Source organism: Jaculus jaculus, chromosome 1 (genome assembly GCF_020740685.1).
Source record: "Jaculus jaculus isolate mJacJac1 chromosome 1, mJacJac1.mat.Y.cur, whole genome shotgun sequence".
In the NCBI taxonomy this organism is placed as follows: domain Eukaryota; kingdom Metazoa; phylum Chordata; class Mammalia; order Rodentia; family Dipodidae; genus Jaculus; species Jaculus jaculus.
Genome location: NC_059102.1, coordinates 314,274,762 through 314,294,192, shown reverse-complemented (window position 1 = coordinate 314,294,192; position 19,431 = coordinate 314,274,762). Strand labels below are relative to the sequence as shown.

Sequence of the window (19,431 nt, the reverse complement as noted above, 5' to 3'; positions counted from 1 at the left end):
TGTGGCAAAGGTTTCTTGTGCCAGGGAGGAGTAAACCTGGCTGGTGGATACGGTATTGCATTTCACGTGCCACTCTGCTGCCGCAACTGATCCTGAGCAATCACACAGGATTCGAGTTGTTCCTTGAACTTGGATGCTCTTCCTCCCAAGTCGTTCTTCAAGAAACCTGATCCCTGAGAGAAACTATGCACGTGTCAACCTGCAAAAGTGAGTGTCTTTCTTTGAAAGTTGTGGAGCCTTGCTCTTCGCCAGTGGCCTAAAGTCCTAGGAATCCCTTCCCATCTGGACTCTGAAGGCCTGGAAGTTCCTTTCAGTGGCTGTTTGACTTGAGGAAAGGCCAGCATTGGCCTAGGGAGATGGCTCACGTGGTAAAGTGCTTGCCTTGCAAGCATTAGGACCCGAGTTCAATCCCTAGAGCCTCATAAAAAAGGCCAGGCTTGGTGGTATACGCCTGTGAGCTGAGTGCTGAGAGTCAGTGCTGGGGCTGGCTGGCCAACCAGGCTAGCCTAATTGGTGAACTCCAGGTCACTGAGAGGCCCGTCTTTGAAAAGTTGGGTCGATGAGGGTGGAGAGATGGCTTAGTGAGAGCGTTTCCACACAAGCATGAGGGCCTAAGAGAGCTTGGGACCCACTTCAGTAGGATCCTCTAGTGCACCCATGTAACCAGCCAGGTGAGGCAAAGTAAGCACTGTAGCCCCAGTCTTGTGTGGGGTGCAGACTAGAGAATCGCTGGGGCAGCTCTGGGTTGGGTGGGAGACTCAGTCTCAAAGTGGGTGAATGAGTGACAGAAGGGGACACCCGATGTTCTCCTCTGCACACAATGGGCACACGTGCCCATGCGCATGCGCACACACACCCAAAAAAAAGCCAGAATTGACATGCCTCAATAGAGTTAATATTTGATTATCAAGCCCCCGCATGATCCTGGAAGACAACATGGCTGATTCCTCCTAGCCATGGCTGGCTGCACAAGGGCTGGACACCCAGCAGTCCACGCTTACCTGGAGGAGCTGGGCCAGTCAGGGAGTTTGAGCTGGGAATGGGCACAGAACCAAGAGTGCTCAAACACAGTGGGTGGGGGCTCCTTGCTCTCCTGCCACGTCAAACCACAAGCGAGAGGAGTGAAGAGAGAAAAGCAGAAGGGGGAGAGCTCCGAGGGCTCCTGGGGGCTGCAGAGAATGGGCACAGATCCCCAGTTTTCCATCCCCATCCCTGAGACCTGATGTCTCCTCACTAGAGATCTGTGGCTTACCTGTTGCAGACTTCGGACCAGCTACATTCTATCTGAGCAAGGCTGAGGAAGTAGGTCGCTGACTTTTGCAACCAGGGCCTTCTATTTTTTTTTTTTTTTTCAAGGTAGGGTCTCGCTGTAGTCCAGGCTGACCTGGAATTCACTATGCAGTATCAGGCTGACCTCAAACTCACGGTGATTCTACCTCTGCCTCCTAAATGCTGGGATTAAAGGCGTGTGCCACCATGCCCAGCTCTGCTGGGGACTTCTTGAGAAACCACCTACCCACCCCCCAGCTCCCAACCCCTTTCTCCCAGCTCACACTCTGGTGGGAAATGCCAGTTTATCACAAGTTGGAAGGTAAAGCTGGGGTTCTTTTGTAATTATTTATTTGAGAGAAAGAAGAAGAGAGTGCCAGAACAAGAACACCAGGGCCTCTTGCCACTACAAATTCCAGATACATGCGACACTTTGCATTTGGCTTTACCTGGGCACTAAGGAATCAAACCAGGGCTGCTAGGTTTGGTAAGTGCCTGTAACCACTGAGCCATTTCTCCACCCCTAGCTAGGGTTCTTCTGGGGGCAGCAGGTGGACCCCCGTTGTTCTCTCCAGTCTCATTTCTGCTGCTCCAGTCCCCAGCTGAAGTTGCGACGAGACTCCGGGAAGTTCACCAGAGTTCTCTGGCCCATTCTTGGCACCTGCTGCTGTTGGCTGCACTTAACTCCTCCAGGCACTGCCAAATTTTCGTTGGTGCTCTCCGGCCAGGCAATCTCCTCCAGAAAGAGAGCTCAACTGAGGTCATTTGGAAAATAACCCTGGAGCAGGGCCCCGTCCCACCCCACCCCATCCAGTGTGCCTTGTCCCGGTGCTCTTGTTCTCCCTCCGCAGTCCCCCTGGCCGACATTGCTCCAGGTCAGACTGCAAGGCCCTAGACAAAGGACTACTATGCAGCAGAGCTTGGTAGAAGCCGGGTGTGGTGCACACACCTTTAATCCCAGCATTTGGGAGGCAGAGGTAGGAGCATTGCTGTGAGTTCAAGGAAACCCTGAGACGACTATATAGTGAATTCCAGGTCAGCCTGGGTTAGAGCAAGACCCTACCTCAGAAAAAAAGACTGGTAGAATTTGTTTGTATCTCATAGTTAGAAGTAGCACACTACTCCAGGGATGTATCAGGAGATCTTGGTAACCACTGGCTCCCAGAGTTCCAATAAGAAAGTCATTAGTGCAAACTTTGCTCCACAACATGACACATTCCTAAAGAGTCACAGATAATCTTCTCATTTATATCCTGCCCTATTCCAGAAAGAGAAATCACAGCACACGTCAACATGGCAAACAAGAAAGAAAAGGGAACATCAAAATCATAAAATATAGCTGGGAGGGAAACAAAGCCAATGTGACACCATAAAAATCCCACATTCTTGTTAAGGGCCTTGGGCTTTCCAGCAGCTAATATGCAAAGAGAACTTTGTATGAGATGAACTTTGGACAATTGAGTCATATTGTAAATACATCAGTGGAGGATGCTAGTAAAGACAATGGTTGCAGTGAACATCTTGGTCTTGACTGGGCTCATGGGCAGCTGTAGGTGTCTAAAACAGAGACTTCCCTGGGGCGCCTTCTGCAAAAGGCCAGTCACACTGGGTCCCCAAAAGTACAAAAGCAGAAATGTCCTTGAGTCTGCCCTTGCAGTCTACACTCTGCTAGAGATCAGAGAAGGACTGGATCTCTCCTTATCTCTTGCTTAAGGAGTTACTTAGCTATATTTTTCTATATACATCCTGAGTCCTTTCCAGGGAAGGAGTTCCCCCCTCCTAGAATTAGGTCTGAATCTGATCCTGGCACTGTGGTTGGTTAAGCTTAGCCCCCATTCGAACTCTATAAATGACCCCAATTTGGATCACATTGGTGGACTTTACCCTCTCCTGCCTTCTACATGGTGGGAGCTCTCTGTATTTTCTTCTCTTAATCCAATAAAATCTCTCTAAACCTTAAAAAAAAAAAAAAGACAAACCACAAAGTTCTGTTACCCAGAGCTGGCATGGTTCTGTCCTTCCCATGACCCAATTTTCTACATTTGTCTCTAAGTCTGTAAACTTTCCAGTATCTTTCCAATAAATTCCTTTTTGCTTAAAACTAGCAAAAGTCTGTTTTTGTGGCTTTCAACCAAGGAGTCCTGCAGATATGGTGCTAATAAAAGTTCACGTACAGTGAGATAGCACTCTCCGAGAGCAGCGGTTCTGTGTTGCCTTCTTTGGAAAGTCACAAACCTAGATCTTTGGTGCCTATCGGTGACGTTGAGAGAGCTGGGAGCAGGGCAGACTGAGACAGCTGGATGGTTAACATGTGGGGAGCCAGTCCCTTGTGTTGGGAGTACTTGTGGGAAACCAGGACCAGCTACATGTCAGGATAGCTAAGCCCACACTCCAATTCACCCCGGATCAAGGCTTCGGGGACTAAATAACACTGCTCTTCTGTGCTCAGTGAAAACCCCCAAGTGGCCCTGTTTCCTGTTGGTTAGTTAACTGCTTGAGCTGTTGGGCATAGGTCTGTGTCTGGTAATCTCGACTAGGGGGGAAGCATGCCGTCGTCTTCACCTTGGGGATCTTCTCTGTGCATCCAGGGATCCACCCTCCTTGAGCCTAACCCCCGCCCCCACTGAGTTTCATCATGACAGTCCAGCCCAGCGGGTCTGTGGAGCATTGACAAAGAGCTGGTGGGCAGGAGGACCTTGAGGACACTGAGAGAGGGTGGCTGACTTCAGAATGGTCTGTGGCTTTAGTCAAGGTCGAACTTGTGAAGTGACTCATTCACCTTTGCATTTGTGTAGCCCAGATCAGGTCCTCAAACACACAGCCGAGCTCTAATGAACAGGTCCTAGCAGGATTGTTCCGTGCTGCGGTGGGAGGGTGCCCCGGTGAAATTGCAGAGGCCTGCCATTCTGGGAGGATCACCCCGCACTTCGTAAACAAATGCTGCAACAGGCAAATGCAGTAGTCAGCACCGGACTCTTATCAAGGGCTACCGAGGCTCTGCCTGGGAAGTGGGCGTGACTTTATCGTGCAGATGATCCGAAGTGTCAAGAGGAGCAGGAAGTGGGGGTGGAAGGTGTCCTGGCAGTGGGGAACTGCAGAAGTATTAAGGGATCTGAAATTTGGAGTTTCAGCCCAGGTCTCAGGAGAGTACATCTCACATTCCAAAGAGGGACCCCAAAGCATGAGCCAGGCCAGGCGCAGGATTTGTCAGCGAGGGTCTGGGAACTGGTCAGACTTTGAAATTCTTCACCGGCATTAAGATTAGGAAAGCCTCAGAAGTTGGGGGGAAAGTTTAAAATGATGTTTTGAAAGGACTCATTTGGCAAAAGGTTTGCTGAGTCCCACCTTCCTCTTAGGATGGGATATCTTTGCCCTTCATGCAAGACTCGGAGAAGATGGCTTTAAGTGCACATCTAGAGGCACAATGCATGTTCTTATAGTCTGGAGGCCATAGTGGACCAGTGACTGACACCTATTTGGGAGACCTTAAGAGAGAAGATGGACTAACAGGCTACTTTTAGTGAAGATGACTTTGTTGACAACCAACCTGAACTTCCAGACTTCCTTAGGAGAATGAACATGTGAGAATTTTCTGTGGGCTAGATGTGGTATATGTGGGGTCACTTTGGGAATCTATCCAAGTGGATCATCCAGAGGGACACAGATTTTAGTGAATGCAGGTGGGGGACAGCACTAAGTATTTCTGGGCTCAGGAAGAGGAAGTGGTCCAGCCAGAATGGAGGTGCATTAGTCATGTGAGAAGAAAATGATAGGGTCCGTAGCAACTTGGCAGGAACACTTCCAAGAGCCCGCAGAAGTGCCCAGGCGGATAGGAAACACCTCAGAAGAGCTGGACCTACAGGAGCTTGCCAGTCAAGTGGCATTTTCCCCACCCATGCTTGCAGCCTCTGTTTATTCTCTCCTTGAATCCCACCTCCCTCTCCCTCCTGCGACCATAGCCTCCTCACCAAGGTCACGGCTCCTGCCTGTATACAGCGGACCTAAGCAGGGACACAGTTGGGGCAGCAACCTGAAATCAAATTCAATAGTTTGATTATTAAAATCAATTGAGCTGAGCATGGTGGTGCACACCTTTAATCCCAGCACTCAGAGGGCACAGGTAGGAGGAAGGCTTCGAGTTCAAGACCACTTTGAGGCTACATAGTGAATTCGAGGTCAGTCTGGGCTACAGCAATCCACTACCTTAACCCCCACCCCAAATCAAGTGGTCAGCCAGGCATGGTGGCACACACCTATAATCCCAGCACCTGGGAGGCTGAGGTGGGAGGATCAAGAGTTCCAGGTTAGTCTGAGATACACAGAGAAATCCTGTCTCAAAGAGGAAAAACGATTGGTCAATTTATTAAATGAATCTTCATTGTTGTTATGGTTAACTTTTTATGACCTGAGCATCGTCAAAGAAGTCAGTGGGCTCTCATAGGAGCAAGGAAAAACAAGCCACCAAATTCATGTGTGGGATATTGGGCAGGGTGAGGGGGGTGAAGAATGGCTTGGTGATTACTATGGTGGTTTGGTTCAGGTGTCCCCCATAAACTAAGGTGTTCTGACTGCTAGGTTCCCAGCTGATAGAGATTTGAGAATTAACACCTCCTGGAAGCAGTGTATTGTTGGGAGTGGGCTTATGGGTGTTACAGCCAGTTTCCCCTTGCCAGTGTTTGGCAGACCCTCCTGTTGCTACGTCCACCTCATGTTGGCCAGGGGGATGATGTCCACCCTCTGCTCATGCCATCATTTTCCCCTGCCGTCACGGAGCTTCTCCTCAAGTCTGTCAGCCAAAATAAACCTTTATTCTCAAAAGCTGCTCCTGGTCAGGTGATTTCTGTCAGCAATGGGAACCTGAGTACAACAATTCCCAACATGACCAGGTGCATCTAGGCAGGCAGGGAGGAGATGCAAGGGGCAGGAAGACCAGGTGCAGGGTGGTTGCGGGGTGCTGTCCCAGCACAGCCGGGCTGGCTGAAGGCGGTGGAAGCAGCGGGGCGATGAAGAGTACTGAGCACCAAGCTCACAGTGTCACCATGAATCTTATACCTGAAGATCTAACTTCTCCCTTTGAGGAAAAGCAGGGGACAGAGGACTAAGTAAAATGGCACCTGGAGGATGCAGCCGGATGAAGCAAAAAAGAGATTTCCACAGTAAGCAGCGCACTCCAGACCTCAGTAAAACAGACATGAAAGCAAGGGTAGGAGGGAGCCACTGCAGACGAGAGGCTGAGCTGGGAGTAATTTACCACGGAGTTCTTTTTATATTATTTATTTATTTGAGAGAGGGAAGAGGCAGAGAGAGAAAAAATGGGCCCGCCAGGGCTTCCAGCCACTGCAAATGAGCTCCAGAAGCATGCATCATCTTGTGCATCTGGCCTATGTGGGTCCTGGGGAATCGAACCGAAGGCCTTTGCGGGCAAGCGCCTTAACCACTAACCATCTCTCCAGCCCAATCACGGAATTCTTAATTTTGACAAAGACCATGGTTATATAAGGCATCAATATAAGGGAAACTGGGTCAAGTGTATGCCGGAAATCTCTCCTGGCTTCGTGACTTTCCTAGAAATCTAAAATTATTCCAAAACAACAACAACAAAAAAGTTATAAGGGTGAAAATGAGAAAAGACTTAAAATACAAAACCATGAACTCAATGTGTAGACATTGATTTTTTTTAAACCCCCACCTGTACAAGATGTTCCTAAGACCCTGGGGAAATTAAATGTAGCTCAGTGCTATTGATTTTAAGGAATCCTGGCTAACTTGTTAGGCGGAGGTTATATAGAAAATGCCCTTTATGGCAGAGAAGCTTACTGGAGTGTTTGGATAAAATGCCATGCTGACTTTTCCTTAACATATATCAACAACGAAGAACTTCAAAGCAAATATAACAAAATATTGATGCTTGTGTTCTCTCGGTGAAAGGAGTATGTGGTGGGGGGTGAACTTTCCTCTACTTTTTTGTGTGATTGAAAGTTGTTTTTTGTTTCATTTTTCAGGGTAGGGTCTCTCTCTAGCCCAGGCTGACCTGGAATTCACTACGTAGTCTCAGGATGGCCTTGAATTCACAGTAGATCCTCCTACCTCTGCCTCTTCTCAAGTACTGGGATTAAATGTGTGCACTACCACGCCTGGCTTGATTGAAAGTTTTTCATACTAAAACTAAGACAACTGAGGGCCAGTTTTCTATTATGTTTTAACATTGTTTCATTATGTCCTCAAACAGCCTCTAAAATAGATTACCAAGGTTTTTGAGGAGGAAAACAGGGCTCAGGGAAGTTCAGCATCTTATCCAAGATTTGGCCATGAGCACTTATCGCCTCCAGGTGCTGCCATGGAGAGTGGGAGAAGAAGGAGAAACTCCCCGTCCTCCCTTGTCCCCGGAGACATTAGGGAGGCCTGAAAGACAAGCTGCTTAGAGAAGTCAAGGAAAACAGTTCAGCTAGAGACAGCAATCCTAGCCAGCGTTTTTCACGAACATTGCCATTGTTGAGCCTTTCACAAGAACCTTCCTTGCAAACAGATAGTGGGATATTTTGCAGTTAACAACTAAGTTCCGAGAGGTCAAGGGACAATCTCACACAAATGCCAAGAGGGGAAGCCGGACTCAGACCCAGGCCTGGAGACAGTGTCCCTGCTGACAAGGTGAGGAGGTGCACACAGCCACCTAAGGGTGCTCTGGATGTTAGCAAAGCAAGTGGCAGCCCAAGGTGCCTGGTCACTGCCCCATGCTAGATGGTCCGCAGGTGTTGCTTCTCGCTTCGCCAAGGCTGCTGGGTTCTCCAGGGTGGCCCAGGCCCCAGGGAATCTGAAATAATTTTTGTGGCCCACCCAATGCCATCCTCTAGGTCTGCATTCCCAGTCCCTCGCTCCTGTCCTTTGCTCTGCCCAAATTCCTCTGCAGAGAGGTTTGGTTCAACCTACAACAGCAATGTTTCGCTGCCACCCGTCTCAGCATGTGCCCCATATTTCTTTTCTCTCTCCTCTACAGAAGGGCTTCTTAAACTCCTTCCACTCATGATCTCTTCTACACAAGAAACCTATGCATTCCCAGGTTTATAGGTATGTAAGATAGGCCTACAGCTGGGTGTGGTGATACACGTCTTTAATCCCAGCACTTGGGAAATAGTGGTAGGAGAAGAGCCACAAGTTCAAGGCCAGCCTAAGACTATATAGTTAATTGTAGATAATAATCATAGAGAAATTTATTTTAGAAACAATTCTTTGGCATGCATAATTTTACCTCTTATTAAAGATGAATGCATATTTGCATACTAATGAGATGGATATACTTTAAAATTTATTTTTGTTTATTTTTATTTATTTGGGAGTGACAGAGAGAGAAAGAGGCAGAGAAAGAGAGCAAGAATGGGTGCACCAGGGCCTCCAGCCACTGCAAACGACCAGGGGCTGGGTGGGGGGGGGGTCCTTAGGCTTCACAGGCAAGCCCTTAACCACTAAGTCATCTCTCCAGCCCAAACTAAAACAACTTTAAGATTCCATCTTACCCCTGACAGGATGGCATTCATTGAAAAATCAAATGTCAACAAATGTTGGTGAGGCTGTGGGGAAAGTGGATGTTATTCACTACTGGTGGGAATGCAAACTGTACAGCCACTATAGAAATCAGTATAGCACTCCAGAAAAAGATGAAAATTGACTTACTGTCTGACCCAGCTATTGTACCCCTCGGTATCTACCCTCAAGATGACACTCTACTTCAGAGACACTTGTTCAACCATGTTTATCACCACTCTAGTCACAATAACTAGGAATTGGAATCAATCCAGATGTCTATCGACTAATGAGTGGCTGGTGAAGACGTGGTACATTTATACAATGAAATTCTCCTCTGCAATAAGGAAAAATGAAATAATAAAATTTTCATGAAAATGGATGGTCTTGGAAAAAACATCCTAAGTGAGGTCATATAGACCAAGAAAGACAAAGGCTGCATATTTTCCCTCATATGTGCTTGTAAACCAGCAGAAGAGGAGTGTAAAAGGGAGTGAGCATTAGGACCATAGGTGTGCAAGCAGAATGAGACAGGAAAAAGAGGAACCAGGGAGGGTGAAGAGCAGGAGGGGACACCAGACAAACCAGTAGAGGGAAAGAACACTGGGATGGGATTTAGGGAAAGAGAGGGAGCGGAGGGCAACTACACAAAAGCAAAGGCTAAAGCAGTCAGCACAATAGGGACCCTCCTCCTGGAAGCCAGTAAACCAGGTCACTAGTCCCCAGCCAAGGGAGGTGCATCGTCCAGACCAAAATGCTCAGTAGAAAGAGCTTGATCCTTCTATCATGGGCTTTGGCTTATGGAGGCCAGGGCCAGATCTGGGTTACCCAGGGTGATTCCCCAAAACAATGCAGACATTGCCAAGCACTTGGTTACCAGACAGAGCTGCAAGGTAAGACCCTACAGTTGAAGACACTTCAGGCCGCCGCCTCAGAACACAGCTCAACACGGGAACTGAGAGGAAAGCCAGTTCTGGCCTGGCAAGCTCCTGACACAGGTCACCAACAGCAAGAATAGGCAGAAGACCCCGTAAGCCATGCAATCCACCAGCCGGACAAGAACTACACATTTGTGCAACAGTGGCACACAGCCTTTGTGGGTAACGAATGGCCCTCTGATTGGACATGAGGCCCTCTCAGCTGGAGAGAACTCATAACTGGTACTGGGAAACAGGACAGCACCCCATGGTCAGGACAATCACACTACCCAGAGAGAAGCCCCCAGCATTCCCTGCACAAGTCGAGTGGATAGCCACATCAAAATGTCTCTCAAACTCCTGGGCATCTCCCCTTTAATCAAAGCTGCTCTCACCCGTGCTCAGAGAACCTGTTTTATTTTACAAATGGCAGAAAATACCGGGAGACCCAAGATCTATCAATACAAGACAGCTGAATGTGCTGCAGGAGACGCACCACCTCTGCCTCATTCATGGGGCTTCGGAAGCAACTGCAGAGGAAGCAGTGACCTGAGAATTGCTCCCAGTGCTAGCCCGACAGCCACACCCAGGAAAGTAGCAACAATCACCGTGCTGAACCGAAACACATAACAGAAATACAGAGGCTACAGAGAAGCCAGCACCAACAGCTAACACCCCTGCCAAGGCTCAGAGGTTATTGTGGAAGAGGGGTTGGAAAGATTGTGAGAACCACAAAGCTGGGAGAAACACCCTAAGACCAGCTCCCTGCAGAGACAGAGGCCCTAATTAGCCCACAGAGAACACCAATAATCCTCCTGAGGAGGGCCCCCAGGGAAACGGGATGGGGGGGTAGAGGGAGATGGGTCATAGCACAACCTATGTTAAAAAATAATGAATAAAAATTGGGCTGGAAAAGGACCCAGGTTCGATTCCCCAGGACCCATGTAAGCCAGATGCGCAAGGTGGTGCATGTGTCTGGAGTTTGTTTGCAGCGGCTGGAAGCCCTGGCATGCCCATTCTCTTTATATATGTGCCTCTTTCTCTCTCTCAAATAAATTAAAAAAATAAATAGTATAGTTCAGCAGTTAAGGCACTTGCCTGTGATGCCTAAGGACCCAGGTTCCCACATTACCAGTGGCTTGAGGCCCTGACACATGCTCTCTCTCCTTCCCTCCCCCATCTCTCAAATAAATAAATGTAAATAAAATATGGTTTTTAAAAACCTAAACTGGAAACAGTAAAAAAAATAAATAAATAAAGAATCCAGGCTCTAGAATGTAAGCTTGGGAGGGAGGGCAGTGGCTCTGTGTTTTCTCAGGATGGCCTGTAGGGGATCCATGAATTTTTGGGCAATGAATGAATGAATGCAGAAAAGAATGGGAGGATGGGTTCTTAGTAATGTTTCCCCTGTTTTCAAAATTACACTGTTGGGAATACTTGAATGGGAAAATCATAAATACATCTTCCCATCAGTATGAAGCAATTCAGATGCTTCATAAGGGGTCACAGAGTTGAAGATGCAGTCAGCAAGTCAGGGAGCTGAAAACACACTCTCACGTGAGAGGCGAGGCTAGAGCCCAGGAGGAAGGGGCGGGGCTCAGGCCTATGACTTGCAGCAGCTGCTATCTCAGCCAAAGCGTTTCTGACCACCTGGCCTCTCAGGCTGGGGTCTTTCCCTCTACAGAAGCCACTCCTGCCTCTGCTTCCTCCTCCCACCAATCACCAAGCACCTGGATCATTCGTCATCAGATCTGACAAAGTCTCTTTTTGGCCTTAAGGCCACCCTCACTCACCCAGACATGCTGGGGTGGCTTCTCTATACATGGCCTTCCCTTGGTCTACAAGCAAGCAGTGGAACTCTGATGTGTTTGCCACCAAGAGGACCAGGAAGTAAGAACCGTACAGAGAAACCTAGAGAAGGCCAAGAGGAGCCACAACAGTAAAAGTGTCACTCCGTTAAGGCACCCAGCCGTGTGAGCTTCCATGTTGGAACCTGACCAGAGCCACTAGGGGCAGAACTATCCTCCTCACATCATGTTCAAGGACATGAGCCTGGGCCAGCAGCCCACGGCCATGATAATCAGCGCAGCTGTTCCCTTTGGCTTGGGCAAGATGCATGCTGGGTCTCTGCTTTGCACCTTCTGCCCTGAGGACACCCAGCCCAGGACCAGGCTTTTCCATGCCCTGGGATCCAACACCCAGGCCTTGCCTGCTAGGCCGCCAACATTATTTTGTGAGTAGCTGGGGCCTGACCTAGCCCTTGAGCCGTTCCTACTGGCCCTGATCTCTGGATCCTGAGGTCCATCTTTGAAGCCCACCGTCCTGGAACCCTGAACTCCGAGGCCTTCCTGGACACCTCAGGCACAGGCTGTGACATTGACCGCAGGAATAGCAGCAGAAAGGCTTATACAGGGCCCAGGCACAGGTGGTAAAGGGATATGGATGCTATGTGGCCTCTGGGCCACCTGATAATAAAGTCCCCAAGAGGGACGGTGGTAGCACAAGTCCTAGTTGAGAGTCTGATGACTGTAGTAGGTAGGTATAGATAATATCTTCGTCCGACATCATTTCTCCTTCCCACCAGCCGCTCCCAGGGACCTTCCCCCTGCTCCTGCAAGCCGCACTGGGCGTGAGGGCTCAGGTGTCTGCAACAGCAAGCGTTCACTCCTGGTCCGGACAGGAGGGCTGAGGTTGGAGAGGGGCCTTGCTGCCTCCTCTGGCTGTGCAGGACCTCCAGACACAGGCTGCTGTACCACTACCCCAATCCACTGGGTCCTTCCTGAGCGCTGGACACACCGTTTCCATACCTCGAGCCTTTCTGAGTCACCCAGACATACTGCTGCTGTCATCTGCTCAGAAAACTTGGGTATGTTGTCTGAAAAGGTGCAGGTAGGGCAGAGAGAAACGGGGTGGGCTGGGAGCTCCCCACCCTCAGGAAGACTTGAGGAGTGACTGGGGTGGGGGTTGAGGTCCACAAAAGCACACGGGCAGTAGTTGCTCCCTAAGGGGAGTGGGGAGGACAGTGGGTGCAGTGCAATGACCCCCCCCCCACCGCCCATCCTCAAGCTCTGTTTCCTCCCACGCCTCCCGGCCTGATTGTCAAGGCTTTTCCCAGGGCTCATGCTCCTGACACGTGCAGGGAGGAGGGAACGTGTACCAGGGCACTAGGTGCTGACCAGGGCTCAGCCTACACTGGGAGACACTGCTGCTGTCTGTCACTTGTGGATCTTGTTTTATAACCAGGCTGTTTCCATAGAAGAGAAGTTGGGAAGGAAAGGCTTATGTGGAGGGCTTTGGGATGAGACGGTGAACACAGGCGTGGGGGTGGGGAGAGAAGGATGTAGACTGAGGGCTTCTTAAGGAAAGGGGGAAGACAAAGTCATACTCAGCCTTGTATTTTCTTTTTTTTTTTCTTTCTATATTTATTTATTTCAGAGAGAGAGAGAATGGGTGTGCTAGGGCCTTCAGGCACTGAAAATGAACTCCAGATGCATGTGCCACCCTGTGTATCTGGGTTACGCGGGTCCCGGGGAATTGATTATGGGTCCTTTGGTTTTGCAGGCAAGCACCTTTAACTGCTAAGCTATCTCTCCAGCCCTCAGCTTTGTGTTTTCAATAGTGCCTGATGTCAGGCCACATGACACTTGACCAAGGGTACTGTGTGTGATGGTGCTTATTGTCCCAGTACTTAGGATCTTGAGTTTGAGGCCAGGTTGGACAATATGGTGAGTTCTAGGCCAACCTGGGCTACATAGTGATACTATATCTCAAAAAAGCAAGAGAGGAAGAGGAGAGGAGAAAGACAGGGAGGAAAGAAGGGAGGGAACGAGAGAGAGAGAGAGAGAGAGAGAAAACGGGAGAATAAACAGAATCAAACAGGTTTCTACATCCTGGGCAAAGTGAATAGAATAAAGGCAGAACAGAGTGAGCGAACATGCTGGTGTGACAATAGAGGACAAATGAGATGATCAGTGTCACAAAATATACCAAACACAGAGCCATCAGGTTCCATCTCACTGAGTGAAGCCCCCGTCCCTCAGTTAGGAGGGGTGGAGCTCATTAGACCTAAACTTGATGTAGTCCAATTCAGCAACAGAACACTTTTTGAGACAGGGTCTCAATAGGTTGCCTAGCCTGGCCTGTAACTCACTCTGTAGCCTCGGAAAGCCTTGAACTTGTGATCTTCTGCCTTGAACTTGAGGAACATCATAAGGAGGCCTGGCTAAAACCCCACTTGTGAGATGCACCAGACCCAGTCTTCCTCAGGAACAAGAATCCAAGGCCTGGCCAGGTGCAGACACATCCCTGCTACACAAAGTGCACTAGGAGGGGTTTTTAAAGTTCTTTATTTAAAAAAAAAAAAAAAAGCATTTTTTTCTTGATTTTTAAAACCTCTCCGTTACATAAAACTTTTTCCCACCACTTGGCACTTCTTTCGTGCCTCCTTCCCTCCGGCTCCTGGAGCTCAACCGCAGAAAGGCGTTCTTCATCTGGGTCTTGCGGGCACAAGTGCCAGGAGCCAGAGGGACAGAAGGCATGAGAGAAGGTGGTTACTGGTCAATGGAGAAGTTCGTTTGCACAAAAATATAAACTGTGGAGGATGAGACCAGCACATACACGTATGGATTGATCTACAATCCATATTAAAAAAAATAAACCCAAACTGTCATTTTACATTTGTAATATTATACAAAATAATATATATTTAAAAACAATACAGACCCATCAGACACACTCACAAACACACAGGCACACACATACACAAGGTGCAAGAGGCCCCTCTGTGCTTCCTGTAGGGACGAAGGTGTCAGTAGGCAAAGATGACGTGGTAGGTGACCTGGTGGCCATTGTCCCAGGCATAAAGGAGGCGGTCCTTGGGATTGTAGTCTATCTGGGTGGTATAGGAGTATTCATTCTCAAACAGCAGCCTCGGGACAATCTGCGTATTGGTGTGGGTGTCAAAGGCGTAGGAGATGTTGGCGTTCCGCTGGTTATAGCTGTCCACTGCATAGAGCACTCCACAGATGACAAAGCAGTTGCCATAGAAATTCCTCCGGAGCCCAGTACGCCATGTGGTCTCCTTCTGAGTGCTCAGGTCCACGGCATTGAGCTTGCTCAGGATGATGACCTCTTGGCTGAAGCCCTCATCATCCAGGGCCGGATAGATAAGCCACAGGCCATTCTCATCCACAGCAAAGTCCACGTCCGAGTGGCCCTGCCACCGCCAGGGCGTGGCCTCCTCATAGGCCACGTCGTGGAGCATGGCCCAGGCAGCTACATAGCGCTGCTTCAGGTCATACTTGATGATGTTGCGGGTGAAGGCCCGGTTATAGTAGAAGGCTCCGTTGTACACTACGTGGCCTGTGCCGATCCAGCTGTATGGAAGCTTGTAGGAATTGCTCCAGCGACCTGTGGGTGGTGAGAAGACAGGGAGCTTCAGGGTGGTGCTGCCTCTGTGATGGGAACGGTCACCAACTAGGGGTCTGCCCATCTAGAGTTGTGTCTGGGCCCTGTGACTCTGTACTACTACACAGCAGAGCTTACAGCGGAAGTGTTCTAGAGGTCTAGGTCTCTAGCTGGTCTGTAATACAGAAATAGCTTCCATTGCTCAACTGGGTGTGAGTTGAAAACTGTTGAGGGCCATGGGAAAGGGAGGATGTTTCACTGTCTTCTGGCCTTGGAAGGAGGGACAGAGCTGACCGGGAAGAGGGTGTGAGAGACTGTCAGAAGGGGACCACCCTTTCAGGGAATGTCTTTTCATAATTCAAAGAAGATGTCACAGATCTTGTATATCATCACCATGCTCACATTGGGACCATAACATGTACCTTGTTTGAAGTTCTCCAGGTTCCGGAACTCTACCAGGGTGTTGCCATAGTAATAGTTGGTTACGTAAATCCGCTCGTCCTTGGCCAGGGGGTCCTTCATCCAGGCTCCTTCGTTCCGCCCATATGTATTCTGGGTGGTCGGCCCCGTGATTGTGGAGAGGGTGTCCTTGCACCTTCCTGGTGGGGAAGCAGTATATGGATGTGTTAGGATGGTCTAAAAGGACACCCCACCCTGGAAACCTCTGCTGGCCCCTTTACCCAGACCCGAACTCTTGGCATCCTTTAGTAGACCCCTGTAATTTGACCCCATATGTCTTTCTGGCATCATTTGCTGCTACGCTCCTTACGGAACCTGCACTTTATTCCTATGAAACCACCTTCTGTCCCCATGGTGGGCCGCGGTCTCCTGGAAAGCCGTCTTGTCCTATTTCACCTTGCTCCCACAGCACAATGAGCCCACCTCTATTAGAGGATATGTCTTTTAAAAAATTTATTAACATTTTCCATGATTATAAAAAAATATCCCATGGTAATTCCCTCCCTCCCACCCCCCACTTTCCCCTTTGAAATTCCATTCTCCATTATATTACCTCCCCATCTCAATCATTGTACTTACATATATACAATATCAACCTATTAAGTTCCCTCCTCCCTTCCTTTCTCTTCCCTTTATATCTCCTTTTTAACTTACTGGCCTCTGCAACTAAGTATTTGAGGATATGACTTTTAAAAAAAAATTATTTTAGCCAGGCATGGTGGCGCACGCCTTTAATCCTAAAACTTGGGAGGCAGAGGTAGGAGGATCGCCGTTAGTTCAAGGCCACCCTGAGACTCCATAGTGAATTCCAGGTCAGCCTGGGCTAGAGTGAGACCCTACCTTGAAAAACCAGAAAAAAATGAATAAATAAATAAATAAATAAAAAACTGCAGATGGTGCTTTAAAAAAATTATTTTACTTTTTTTTAAAATTTTATTTATTTATTTATTTATTTGAGAGCAACAGATACAGAGAGAAAGACAGGTAGAGGGAGAGAGAGAGAATGGGCACGCCAGGGCTTCCAGCCTCTGCAAACGAACTCCAGACGCATGTGCCCCCTTGTGCATCTGGCTAACGTGGGACCTGGGGAACCAAGCCTCGAACCGTGGTCCGTAGGCTTCACAGGCAAGCGCTTAACCGCTAAGCCATCTCTCCAGCCCTACTTTTTTTTTTTTAAGAGAGAGGCAGATAGAATGGAAGATGCCAGAGCCTCCAACCATTGCAAACAAACTTCAGATGCATGTGCCACCTTGTGCATCTGGCTTACATGGGTCCTGGGGAATTGAATCTGGGTCCTTAGGCTTCACAGACAAGTGCTTTAACCACTAAGCCATCTCTCCAGCCCCAGAACATGCCTTTTTTTGTTTGTTTTTTTCGAGGTAAGTTCTCACTCTAGCTCAGGCTTTTTGTGTGAGGAGGTACTGGGTATTGAACTCAGGGCTTCACATGTGCTAGGGAAACACTCTACAACTGAGCTATAGCCCCAGGCAGACGTGCCATCCTGATCCTCACAATGCCTCCGCATATCTCCACACTGGCTCCAACCACGGCAGGAGCAGCAGGGGAGCGCAGGCCGCGGCTGTTCCTGTGTTCTCAGTCCTCAGAACAGTCAGTATCTGGCACATGACAGGCACCAGCAGATGGCCTGATCTTGGGCGAGTACATGATCGCACGAGAAGTGTGAACAGAGAGCTGTGAGCAGAGAGGACTCTGCTGAGCACATCCAGGAACACCACGCTCCACCCACACTGCTTGGACAGTTCTGACGAGGCAGTGGGGATTCATGTCCCTGAGGCTCTCCCACCAAGTCCCTGTTAAGTGACCTGTAGGTCTCTAATGGGAGCAGGCTCTCTGTAATCCCTGCTGGGGATTTAAAGGGGCAGGATACTAACAGCAAAGAGCTTACTCTGGTTGTCAGAGTCTCCCTCAAAGTTCAAGTCTGTCTTAAGGGACAGGAACTCAGCAATACCCTTTCGTGGGGCACTTCAGAATGGTCACACACCTAGGAAAGGCCCTCAAAAGCCACTGGACTATACTGGGTTCTAGACCAAGTTGAAATGCTTAATAGACATTCTTATTGAGCAGGGCCTTGAATGAGACTGAAGTCACATGTGACTCTAAAGGTACATGCTTTTTTGTCCCCATATTAGTGGGCTCTGAAGGTGATAAAAAAAAGGGGGGGGCAAGGGGGCTGGAGGGATGGTGTAGTGATTAAGGCACTTGCCTTCAAAGCCAAAGGACCCTGGTTCGATTCCCTAAGACCCACATTAGCCAGATGCACAAGGGGACGCACATGTCTGGAGATCGTTTGCAGTGGCTGGAGGCCCTGGCATGTCCATTCTCTCTCTCTCCTTCTCTCCCTCTCCCTCTTTCTTTGTCAAGTAAATAAATAAAAATAAACGAGGACAATGGGGCTAGAGAGATTTCTTAATGGTTAAGGCGCCTGCCTGCAGAGCCCAAGGGCCCAGGTTCAATTTCCCAGGACCCACATAAGCCAGGTGTACAGGTGGTGCATGCATCTGGAGTTTGTTTGCAGTGGCTGGAGGCCATGGCATACCCTTTATTTCTCTCTTTCTGGTTTTTCTCTTTCTCATAAATAAGCAAATAAAAGAGGACAATGGGAGAACCTTCCCCCCAACTTCCTCAGTCCCTCCTGCATACAGGGACCAGCAGAGCCCGGCCCACATGCCAGTAAGAGTCGCAAGCCAGATGGGTATCAGTGACGAGAAGGGTTGGTTCTGGACACTTGCTTGGGTGAAAAGTAACAAAGGCCATCCCAGACCACTCCATTTCTAAGCTGTTCTGATCTGTTCCATGCATTATATTCCCCCAAAGTAATCAAAGGCCGAAGGCCAAGGTCTATGGCCAGCACGCTGGAGGGCAGCAGGGTGGGGAAGTGGGTTGGACGCCCTGCAGTGGTGTGTGGATGGCAGCGTTTAGCAGCTCTGTGCGGGCTTTACCAGGCCCTCTTCCGATGGACTGGGGAGAGACTCGGTCTCCGTGTGACAAACAACAGAAGCCACCGGCCCTTGCTTCATCTCATTCCCCCACAACTGAGCTCATCTGTTTGAGACAATAAAACAGCTTTCTCCAGCTGAGGCTGGCAGTAGTTGGGTGGAAAATATCTCATTCCCTGGCACTAAATAGGGCCCTGGCTGCCAGTGGAGAAACCACAGTCCCCTGCACTGAGGTGTGCCCTTGTGGGCACCCCCAGGGAGCCCACTTCTCTGTGCCTCTTCCTTTGGCAAAGTCCAGCCAGGAGCACCGGTTGCTCCCAGGCCTTCCCCAAAGCCCCACGATTTGCCATGTGAGGCAAGATAGTTCTGCTGTGATCGCCACAGCCTTGCCCCCACCCCCTCACCAGACATGGAACTGCAGATGGGCTATTAATTCCAGGACTGAATTTTAACTTCCCGGATAGCCTTGAGGATATTCAAGTGCCTCCAGGGTCTATCTGAGCCTGGAGGCTCTCAATGCCAGCACCCTAATATAGGGGGGTCAGTTTGCCTAGACTTGGTTTGGTATGTAGCACAGTGGTTATCAAGTGTAGACAAGGTCCTGGTTTTAATTCCCAGTACCAGTACGTAAATACATTTCTTTTTTTTTTTTTTAATTTAATTTTATTTATTTATTTGAGAGCGACGGACATAGAGAGAAAGACAGATAGAGGGAGAGAGAGAGAATGGGCGCGCCAGGGCTTCCAGCCTCTGCAAACGAACTCCAGACGCGTGCGCCCCCTTGTGCATCTGGCTAACGTGGGACCTGGAGAACCGAGCCTCGAACCGGGGTCCTTAGGCTTCACAGGCAAGCGCTTAACCGCTAAGCCATCTCTCCAGCCCCATAAATACATTTCTGAAAAACA

General features: G+C 49.1%; 1 protein-coding gene across 3 annotated transcripts in view; it reads right to left on the bottom strand.

The window, feature by feature from the left end:
* Positions 1-14,058: 14,058 nt before the first annotated feature.
* Positions 14,059-19,431, bottom strand: part of Olfml2b (olfactomedin like 2B) — a 44,829-nt gene continuing 39,456 nt past the window's right edge. For all 3 annotated transcript variants that reach the window (XM_045137989.1, XM_012949830.2, XM_004663281.2), the window contains exons 7-8: positions 15,533-15,709; positions 14,059-15,113 (exon numbers count right to left, since the gene is read on the bottom strand). In XM_045137989.1, coding sequence (XP_044993924.1) covers positions 14,512-15,113; positions 15,533-15,709 — 779 coding nt within the window. In that variant the 3' untranslated portion in view covers positions 14,059-14,511. The remainder of the gene's footprint in view (positions 15,114-15,532; positions 15,710-19,431) is intronic.